General features: G+C 36.0%; 1 protein-coding gene across 1 annotated transcript; it reads right to left on the bottom strand.

Annotated features, from left to right (window-relative positions):
• Window positions 1-4708: 4708 nt before the first annotated feature.
• On the bottom strand, window positions 4709-10544 carry LOC311289832 (uncharacterized protein). Its single transcript, XM_084408079.1, has 5 exons — window positions 10155-10544; window positions 8689-8871; window positions 8353-8490; window positions 6338-6365; window positions 4709-5147 (listed from the first exon to the last, which is right to left on the bottom strand). Exons 1-5 carry the CDS (start codon window positions 10231-10233, stop codon window positions 4841-4843), a joined length of 735 nt encoding a protein of 244 aa, XP_084264205.1. The 5' UTR covers window positions 10234-10544; the 3' UTR covers window positions 4709-4840.
• Between the last annotated feature and the right edge of the window lie 1477 nt (window positions 10545-12021).

Below are 12021 nucleotides of genomic sequence, written 5' to 3'. Positions count from 1 at the left end.
GTGTGTACACTCATACAGAATGTGTTCTTAAAATTTTTAAAATGTGGCGCTGTGCTTCTCGTCCGGTGTACGACCACCTTTAAGGTGCTGTTTTCTTTGAAGTCGAAGAACTCTGTTCTTAATACTTGCGAGTGTACTTTTTTCGGGTGTGGACAGAGTGCTTCACTCTAGCTGCGCGGGCGCGGACGAACGCTGCGTCGTCTTCTTATTTGATAGGTGTCCGCGGGTGCAATACTGCCACCTGAGAGGTCAACCAGTTACTGGCGCTGGAGTATTTACGTGTCATGTTATCATAAGAGTCCTATTCATTTTAAACATTGTGGTTATCGCCAATACCGGTATATTGTCACACTCTAAATTAACACAATGTCGATATTTCATGCTTTGAATATCACAATTATCGTCAATACCGGTATATTGCGACACTTCTACAATGAATGAATAAAAAATTTCTTCAGGGAGACTGAAATGCACTGCCTGATACGATACTGTAGTAGACGGTTGCATAGTAATAATTTTCTCCCTGATATTATCAATCTTATAAGTGAAATTCATAAAGTCATTACTGCAGTGCTGCTTGGAAACGTCTAGGCTTGAAGCTTTTTTTTTCATAAAAAACAAAAAAAACACTGTTTCAAATAAATACTTAGGGTTTTGTTTATGTTCTTCTAATAGGGTTGAAGGCCTATTAATGCAATCGAGCTCTCTTTCCATGAAATGCGAAATACCTCTAGTTTTGTTTTCTTCCAGGTGCGCTGCATTTTTCTGGCTGCTCTCTTAAGGGCCCGAGTGTGCTCATTGTACCACGGCGTTGGACTGTTTTCTTTAATCTTCTTTAAGCGCAAAGGAGCAACTGTGTCTAAAGTGCTGGAAAAGAGAGAGTTAAAGGTTTCTGTCACAATATCGAGTTCTTCTAAGCTATCTGGGATGCTGAGATGATGAAATGATTAGGAAGATTATTAATAAAGCAATCTGTAGTGGCAGAAGTGATAGGTCAAACATATTTTTAACACGGAGTCGGCTTTGCAGCCTTGGATAAATTAGGTTTACACAAGACTAGATAATGATCTGAGATGTCATCGCTCTGCTGCAGAATTTCAACAGCATCAACATTAATTCCATGTGATAATATTAGATCTAGAGAATGATTACGACAATGAGTAGGTCCTGACACGTGTTGTCTAACTCCAATAGAGTTAAGAATGTCTTTAAATGCCAATCTCAATGCAACTTTTTCATTATCTACATGTATATTAAAATCACCAACAATTAGGACTTTATCTGCAGCCAGTACTAACTCTGATAGAAAGTCAGCAAATCCTTGAAGTAAGGGATCGAATATTCAGCAACCCAAGATTTGCTAATTTGTATTATATCTGTTTTTTATTTCTTGAACATCAATTACATTTTTACCCTTAGATGGGTTTGGAAGTTTTTTGTATTTCCTAATTCGGGGAACAGACACAGTCTCTATATGATGATATCTAGGTGAAAGAGGCTCTATGGCCCCGTTCACACTGCAGGCAAAAGTGGCCCAAATCTGATTTTTTTGGGGTCAAGTGACCAGGTCAGACTTCTTCATAGGTAGTGTGAACACTCAAATCTAGCCCAGATCTGATTTTTTCAAATCAGATTTAGACCACATACATATGTGGTACTGAATCAGAACCATATCTGATTTTTTTCAATGCGACTGCAGTGTGAACAACCAAGGCGGATTTGATGCGACTTTTACGTCAATCTACGTCGACATTTGTCACAATTATGCGCCGGCGAACCTTAGACACAACAGACACTAATATGGAGAACAGCGATGGAGCGAGTCAATGGAGGGAGAGTGAGGTGTTAGACCTAATTAGTATATGGGGAGATACTTCAATTCAAGCTAAACTAGAAGGATCTTACCGTAACAGCCATAAACCCGCAAAAGGCAAAAATTGCCAATTTTGCTCTCTTTCTCCTCCTCCTCAGCACCTGCTCATTAATGTTACGGCTTCCATTACACAAACATTTTGAAATAAATGCGAATATGCTTACTTCCTCCATAATCTCCCGAACTTTAGTGCAACCGCGTGCTGCGTCTGACGTCATTGTTATTGTTCTTTTGCGCATGCGTGTTAGTTTGAAACCTCAAACAGTTCACACTGCAATCAGATATAGGTCACATTGTAAAAGGTAATGTGAACAGGCAATCAAAAAATCGGATCTGAGCAAAAAATCAGAATTGAGCATCAAGACTTGCGGTGTGAACGGGGCCTTAGTGATGGGATTTATCTGACCCTCCCATTAGGGGAGTGTCTTTGTCTTTCTCAGGTGTGAAAGCCATAAATATTCAGTATGTGTTTACGCCTCTTCGCATAAAGCTTTCGTACACAAAACACGTCTTACAAATTTTAAATCAATATATTGTCTTATCTGAATGAGTTGTCAGGATGATTTTCAGATTGATTTGGAGAAAATATTCTAGGCTACATGATAACATTTTCAAAAGTCTTGTGAAGAAATAATCGGTAACCCTTTATTTTACAGTCCCCTAATTACTAGGTATTTACCTGGTAAATACATGGTAAGTTATAGTTGGTTATTGGTAATTACCACAGGTAACAAGTATGTAAATGCAGAGAAACTACAAACTAATTACTAGGTATTTACCTGGTAAATACATGGTAAGTTATAGTTAGTTATTGGTAATTACCACAGGTAACAAGTATGTAAATGTAGAGAAACTACAAACTAATTACTAGGTATTTACCTGGTAAGCATATGGTAAATTATAGTATTTTAGTGTGTAATTACTTAAGGTGATTAGTATGCAATTACAGAGAAACTACCAGGGAAAAAAACACCACTGTTAAATATCAACTCAACAAAGTACTGTGTACTTGTTACCTGTTAAGGTTGGTAATAACTCCGATTTAATTGTGTACTTCCTCAGAATGTAGGCAGACTATTTTTAGAAACACCTCCAGTATTACCCATCAATTCAAGTTAGGTTTGTAGTTATCCTAGGGTTATGTTGGTAACAGTCCATGTTTATTTATTACTATCTTGAAATTAAGGCGGTAGTTTCCAATAAATTACCTTGTCTTACATAGTTGTTGTTCATTGCTACACCCATTTATAGAGGGTTTATCAAATAATTTACCTTACACTTACCTGGTAACTACCCCGCAGGAACAGTTTTCCCTAATGTCATGGCACATCTTAAATACTGGGTATGTTCTTGCAGATGTTTTTACAATTTACTCAGTAAGTAAAGTGCAACTGTACTGTAAAATGAAGCCTAGCTTATTTCCATGGTATTACCGGAATTGTACCATATAATCTGATCATTCCCTTTTCCATATAGTCACAATTTTTTACCTCGTATGTCCTGCAACGTTACCAAGGAAAACATGACAATTTACTCAGTAAGTAAAGTGCAACTGTACTGTAAAAGGAAGCCTTGCTTATTTCCATGGTATTACCGGAATTGTACCATATAACCTGATCATTCCCCTTTTCAATAGTCACAATTTTTTACCTCGTATGTCCTGCAACGTTACCAAGGAAAACATGACAATTTACACGGTAAGTAAAGTGCAACTGTACTGTAAAAGGAAGCCTTGCTTATTTCCATGGTATTACCGGAATTGTACCATATAATCTGATCATTCCCTTTTCCATATAGTCACAATTTTTTACCTCGTATGTCCTGCAACGTTACCAAGGAAAACATGACAATTTACTCAGTAAGTAAAGTGCAACTGTACTGTAAAAGGAAGCCTTGCTTATTTCCATCGTATTACCGGAATTGTACCATATAACCTGATCATTCCCCTTTTCAATAGTCACAATTTTTTACCTCGTATGTCCTGCAACGTTACCAAGGAAAACATGACAATTTACTCAGTAAGTAAAGTGCAACTGTACTGTAAAAGGAAGCCTTGCTTATTTCCATGGTATTACCGGAATTGTACCATATAACCTGATCATTCCCCTTTTCAATAGTCACAATTTTTTACCTCGTATGTCCTGCAACGTTACCAAGGAAAACATGACAATTTACACGGTAAGTAAAGTGCAACTGTACTGTAAAAGGAAGCCTTGCTTATTTCCATGGTATTACCGGAATTGTACCATATAACCTGATCATTCCCTTTTCCATATAGTCACAATTTTTTACCTCGTATGTCCTGCAACGTTACCAAGGAAAACATGACAATTTACTCAGTAAGTAAAGTGTAACTGTACTGTAAAAGGAAGCCTTGTTTATTTCCATGGTATTACCGGAATTGTACCATATAACCTGATCATTCCCCTTTTCAATAGTCACAATTTTTTACCTCGTATGTCCTGCAACGTTACCAAGGAAAACATGACAATTTACTCAGTAAGTAAAGTGCAACTGTACTGTAAAATGAAGCCTTGCTTATTTCCATGGTATTACCAGACTCTTACCACATCCTTTGCTACTGCTTAAACATTTTTGAAATCACAAACTTTTACCGTGTGTTCTGCAACTTAACTAAAACATTCTCAGTAAGTAAAGTGAAACTGTACCGTAAAAGGAAGCCTTTTTATTTCCATTGAATTACTGGGATCTTACCCCATAATCTGTAATAGCTACAGTTACTGTGCAAATCAACAGTATTTACTCAGTAAGTAAACTGAAAATATACCGTAAAAGGAAGCTATCTTTTACATGGTATCACAAAGAATTTAAATAAAGAAATATTTACAAACTTAAGTCGTATTAACAACCCTTAATAGAAACAGTAGAAACTGGGTTCAAAGAAACACAGAACCCTTAACAAAGTGCAAAAGTAGGCATTAACAAAAAGGACAGCAGTGTGGCCTCTCACTTTCTAAATTTATATTTAATGGGGAGCAGCTCTGAATCTTCTTTCATTTTTTTTATTTTTTCCCCAAGAGGTTTGTTGCCCTCTAAGAAGGCCTTGCAGGTTTTTGCATAATTGCCTACAGTGTCCTCCTCCTTGAACACTGGCAGCGGCCCGAAGTTTTCACCTTCTGCAGCAATCACAATTTCAGCAATGATAGCAGTCAACGCGATTGTGTTCCGGTCCACGTCCAATGTTATGCAGCTGAGGCTCATGCTCCTGGTGCGTCTAAACTCTTTTAAGACAGCACGGTACCCAGGGCCGGCCCTGACCAATTTGCTGCCCTAGGCAAGATTTTACCTGGCGCCCCATGCATCACAGCCCATTTCACCCTGTCATTGTGTTCATGATTTAGCATATATATATATATATATATATATATATATATATATATACACACACACACACACACATTACAGCAGAACTGTTTCCAACACTCATAATAAATCATCATATTAGAAGGATTTCTAAAGGATCATGTGATAGACCGGATGTCACATGTGACACTGAAGAATGGAGTAATGATGCTGAAAATTCAGCTTTGCATCACAGAAATAAATGATAATTTAAAGTACAATAAATTGAAAACAAATTATTTTAAATTGTAATAATATATCACAATATTACATTTTTTTCTGTATTTTTGATCAAATAAATGCAGGCTTGATGAGCAGAAGAAACTTCTTTCAAAAACATTAAAAATAGTAATGTTTCCAAACTTTTGACTTAAATTAGACAAACTGTATCCCCCCAAAACTGCACAACTGTAGAGTAAAACATTAATAAAAAAGTGATAATAAAAAATGCGTCTTAAAACTGACATGATTGTTACAAAATCACAGTCTGGGGACTCAGAACTCAGAACAGCTGCTAACATTAAGTTTAAGGTAAAAATAACTGCCATGAAATTATAGTATCTTACTCCTATGCAATAAATTGTTCATTCACTACATCACTTTACCTCTGTCTTTATCCTCTTCTCTTCTTTTTGGCACTGTATCTATCGCAGACTATGCTCATTTATAATGTGTCATGTAAATTCGGCCTTCCGTCACAATCAGGAAACTTTCACCGTGTCTAGAACTGGCGCGAGCTGCCAGGCCCGTTTCTACGAGCTGTGTGTTTACAAAAGCAGTGCTGTCTACATTGGATGCGGCGTCGGGCACGGTACACAACAAATTACCAACAACTGATCGCGCGCGCGCTCTGTTTCTGACGCACTTCAAGCACTCGATGGGCGGGGGGAGATTGAAGAGCCGGACTTTTTTTTATTTTATTTTTTTTTGCTTTATTTGGTAGTATTTCGAATTAATGGTTTTAAAATAGTAGCCTATTATAAAAAAAAAAAATGTAAAAAAAAAAAATTCACTGTTCACTCATTCTGGCGCCCCTATGGATGAGTGGCGCCCTTAGCATTTGCCTATACCGCCTATGCCGCGGGCCGGCCCTGACGGTACCTGTGCACAACGTCCCCTGGACTCTGAACTACAAGACAGATCATAAAACCACATTAAAACATTACGTCATAACCACACAAAAATACAGCTTTGATTATATAAAACAGGACATTCAGGCATTAGGTGAATAACCTGAAGCGATCTAGTGCCATCACAACTCTTCTTCTGTAACATCAATAACGTATTCCAATAAAACACATAACTGATTCATAATTGGCCCAGACTTGAATATGGTAGCTGTATATGGAGGTGACACACTGGATGCGTGGCGTAAGCGTCTCAGCTGCGTGGCGTGTCCGTTTTTAATTCGGCTCCCATGTTAACAGGTTAGAGCTTGCACACTGCCTGCATGAGACGCGCGTCTTAGAAAATGCGTGCATGCTAGAAATAGAACCGACGCCTATTTTTCATGCGACACGCAAGCGTGTTGGAAGCGTTTCCAGGCAAAATATAATAGGAAAATGTTTATATGCCATTTTGTACACAAATACATATTAATTATTGATCTTCGAAAGTCTCTAGGTTTTGACATAAATGCAGATATAAATGTAATTAAAAAAATAATAATAATAATAATTATCGATTTTCACCTGTCAAACATAGTCTATTTTGCCGTCAATACTGTTGACGGTGTCCTTTATTAGTAGGCTTTATATATCACATTATTTTTGCCTATACATATAATTTCATGTCATTTTATTTTTTAAACAATCGAGTCCTGGTGTCCAATACAGAGGTCATAGCATAACATACAAAATATACATTTTTTTCCCCCATTTGTTTCTTATGCTCTTAACAATGTGATTACATGAAAAAAATATGACACACTACAATAACAACGTAGTGTGTATTCTGAGTGACGGTGCAACATCAGGTAGGCTAAATAAGCTCTTTAAAGCTACACAAATTTGTAAATGTTATTGAAATAAACAGACAGCCCACACCTATTTTTCGGATTTTGGAAGGTGCAGGTGTGTGAAAAAAAGTTGAAATTGTTGTCGTGAAACCAAGAGCCTGGTCTGTCGGCGGCCTCCCTCTGTGTCACCTACAGCAGCAGCAGCGTGCCAGCGCCGCGTCAGGCACGGTTCTGGTGTGTAAAGACACAGAAAACGCGATGCAGCCGCCACGCAGCTGACACGCAACAGAAACGCTACGCTCACGCCACGCAGCCAGTGTGTCACCGGCCTTAGCCTTATGCTTAGTAAAATCTTTCAACACATGAGGGCGCTACATTGAAAATAACTTTCTTATATTAAGAAAATGTCATATGTACACTGTAAAAAATTATCGTGATTTTAACGGTAAAATACTGTAAAAATGCTACAGTGAAAAACTGTTAATTGGTTAACAGAAAGTTTCCATACTATATACGGTACATAACTGTGATAGATCTAACGGTACATGTCATTTTACTGTAAAATACCATTAAATTTACAGTTTTTGAAAAAGAACAACTCATTGTATAATTTACAGTGAAAAAACGTAAATTGACGTTCCCACAATTCCCTGCGTGGCACTTCACATTTGATCTATTTTTGTTAAAATAACTATGTTTCTTCAGTTTTCTTAGGTTGTTCTAATCAGTTATGTACATTAGGGTATTATGTTACATGTGTGTTACCATGATGGTGTTTAATGTTTGTGTGAATGACACTGTGCAGCTTCTATTATATTAGTATTACATTTATTCTGTGATGAGCTTTGATTGATCATGTGACTATCATCACTGCTGTGATTGTTGGTTATCAGTGTATTACAATGGTACAAAACAGATATTAATACTTTAATAGGACGTTAAATTCAAATTATATCAGATAATGAATTACGGTTTATTACTGTACATTTTAAGTTAAGTCTGTAAATCCAATAATGTTGCTACCGTATTTTTGACGGTAAAGTACTGGTAACCACAGCTGCCGTTTTTTTACTGTAAAAATCACGGTTTAATTTTTTACAGTGTACATACAAATGTAATTTAGTTGTGAGCCTTCTTTTTTTCAAATTATACAAGTCACCTCTTTTTCCAAATGCTGCATGGGTTTTCTTGTTCTTCTTCTGCTTTCTCTTCCTCTTCCCTCTTTCAGAAGAGGAGTCTGAATCAGAGTCAGATGTTGAAGAGTCTGAAGAATCCATAACCCTCTTTTTGTGGGACCCTTAAACAGAGTAACAACAAATTGAAAGTAATTAAGTGTTCTCAGTGTTGAAAAAAATCATCTTCTTGTAGTATATTTCTCTTATTCATTTGCATAATGTGGGGATATCAATAAACGCAAAATAACAAACAACTTGAATAATTATGCATGTGGTAAAAGCTTTCTGTGTTGGTTATGGGAGGACCACAGTCTGGACACCTTTTGAAGTTGTTGAGGGTCCGGTCTTTACTGGGTTGAGAGCTTTCTCCCTAAGGAAATCCCGCTCCTCTTTTAGAAGCCGGTTCTCCTCTTTCAGAAGCCTGTTTTCCTCTTTCAGTAATTTAAAATCCTCCCGGAACTTATCCATGGTTGGAGCAGTGGCTTTCTGTTGAATCTCTACAACTATAATAGATGCAAACAGAAATATATTTAATGTTTAAGTATTTATTTTTCATTTTAAATGAAAATACTTTCATTATTAATCTTAGTTAATATTAATTTCAACATATACTAATATGTTATTACAATCAAAGGTTGTATTTGTTAACATTAGTTAATGCACTGTGAACTCCCAGCTGGTAACACTTTACAATAATAGTACATGAATAATCATGTACTAATACCTGAATTAATAATTACTTTACTATGAACTAATGATGAGTTAAGACATGTACTAATGAGGAACTAACCTTAACTACGACATGAGTCATATGAATTCCTGCATGAATATACCATCTTAACTACACGTTAGTAGATGCTTGTTAATTAATGTATTAATTAACATTTCGGGGTAAACTAAATCAAACTTGCTCTAGAAAATGGACACATTTTGTGGCCCAAAAGAAGAGCAAGAACCCTAACTGACTAACATCCAACTGCATTATGATATAAAGACAGTAAACCAATCCATAAAATAACCACATAAATAACCATCATCTGTGCTAACACTGATTTTAATTTTGAAAATTGCATCTCTTAATGAATATGTTAGTGTAGGTATTTCACTCTTGATGGCAGCAGTGGAATCACTTAAAACAGAATGAGATTAAATAGTTTTTAATGATGAATGCATCATTGTGTGTTCAATGAGTAAGGTTAAATGTAAACATTGCAAGACATCTTGTCATTCACTGATGTTTGTGACAGTTGCTGGTGTCAAATTTATGAACAATTTTACATTGTGTTCTTTTAGTACATCTTTCTTCTGATCTAGAACATGTTTGATTTAGTTTAAACCCGAAATGTTAATTAATACATTAATTAACAAGCATGTACTAACGTGTAGTTAAGATGGTCCATTCATGCAGGAATGTACGTTATATGACTCATGTCGTAGTTAAGGTTAGTTCTTCATTAGTACATGTCTTAACTCATCATTAGTTCATAGTAAAGTAATTATTAATTCAGGTATTAGTACATTATTCATGTACTATTATTGAAAAGTGTTACACATGATACGTGTTGTAGGCTGCAAATTTTGCTGACATTAGCCTGATACTAACTTAACGTTATGCTAGCAAATAAACAAGTTTTTGCAGAGCTGTGATTGAGCAATCCCACTAACTGTAAAAAACGTACAGTGAAAAACACAACTTGTAAGAGTGACGACGATTGGTGGCACACTAAACATTTGATTTGGCTCTTTAATTCTTTACTAACTTTATGTAATATTAAGTTAACATTACCTTCATTATCCGACTGCAGCGGCTCATCTGGGGGGCTTCTGCTCTTATTGGTTCGTCTGGTAACTCGCGTCCTTGGCATGATCTGTATTTAAAAATATTGAATATGATAAAAAAAAATTAAACAATAAAAATATCACAACTAAAACATAAGTTATTTGTCTGAAATTAGCACCTGAGATATAACCACAGACTGTAAGATGTGTAACCCGATATAACGTACCTTCTCTCACAGTAACTTTAGTTAACTTCAGCGCTCTTTTCGCAGCCACCGTCGATTGTCAGACTCTTCCGGTTTTACGCAGTTTCCGGTCTTTCCGCGGGCATTCGCTTCAGTGATCGCAGTGCCACGGAAGTGTGAGTGGAATTAATTTATACATATCTATAATATACATGTCAAATTTAAGAGACTTTGCCGGATGGTTAAAACACAGACACGTTAGTACTACAGCTGCATCTAATGTTACGTCTCTTACATTTTAAATTGTCTGTATTTTTCAGAAATATGACATTGACAAGAACATTAATTCAGAGGACAGCACAAGGGGGTAAACATTTAATAGAATGGCTCCAGAGGAAGAGGCTGTTGTCAAGAAAAAAACGATGCTCTGTGTGCAACAACAGAATGAAACTCAAAAGAACCAACACGACCAAGGATGGATATAGGTGGTAAGAACCAAGCATCACTGCCACACAAGCTACACTTGGATTAATTTGCCATTAGATTATACAGTGTCTAGATTGGGGGAGAAGTGACAGTAAGCACAACTATGGGACAGTGATACTGTATTGTAGCATCCTGAGTTAGAAAGGATGTTATGTTACATAACAAAAATAATTCAAAAGTCAAACATCCAATCTGAATCAGATTTAAAGGGGTCATATAAAGCCATTTTTGTACAAGCTAATATGATTCTTTAGGGTCTAAATTAAAAGTTTGTAATATACTTTAATTAAAAATTCTCATTAGTATTGTAAGAAAACACTCATTTTACCTGGTCAAAAACAGCTCTGTTTTCAGCACGCCGTTTGAGTGCATACGTCTTTAAATGATAATGAGCTTTGCTCACCCCGCCCTCTGTTCTGTCCGCACACCTTTTGTAACACAATAACACAATAACCACAACGCATTGTTTATTATAAACATGGGATTATGAATTATATTGAGAACGTCATACATAGAAAACATGCCGTAATGTACCCTGAGTGTAAAAATAGCCGCATTCACCGTGAAGCCTGCAGCAAGCGATTTGCAAAGATTAATATAAAGATTAATATAAAGGTTAATAAAACATTACTCAAACTCAGCCACTGCGTCTTCAGCGGTTCGGATTTAGGAACATCAAAATGACTGCTGTACAGGGACGTGCACAAACATTTTGAGGGGCAGGGGCTCAAGTGAAATAAAGGGCACTTCTCATAATTATTATTATTATTATTTATTTTTTTAAACAAAAAAGTGTATATATATTAACGCAACTCTGACTTCCTTTAAAAACAATTATTTAAAAAGTTAGTTAATTTTATCTTCCTCAAACTCACGCAATTGTTTCATTTTCAAAAGATGCAACTAGTTTCAAGTATATATTTAGAATAACCTAAATAACTGCATCAAGCAGAGGGGCGTGTTTTACTAATAATTTGTTTATTTTTGCACAAGGCACTACATCATTTTAATTATTTTGATGTTATCAGAATACATAACACTTTAAAATCAACACAAATATTCACTCTAAACTGAAGAGGGCTGTTGCTGCTATTTTGTTAACTTTACTGAAAAAAATCACTGCAAAAATGATTGACAAAATACAAAAATACAGCAATTTAATAAAATTATTACAAAAAAAAGGTCTTCTTCTTCAAAATAAAA

The sequence above is a fragment of the Rutilus rutilus genome (assembly GCF_951802725.1).
Source record: "Rutilus rutilus genome assembly, chromosome: 4".
Taxonomy (NCBI): domain Eukaryota; kingdom Metazoa; phylum Chordata; class Actinopteri; order Cypriniformes; family Leuciscidae; genus Rutilus; species Rutilus rutilus.
The sequence above is the reverse complement of the archived record's forward strand: the minus strand, read 5'-3'. Positions and strand labels throughout refer to the sequence as shown.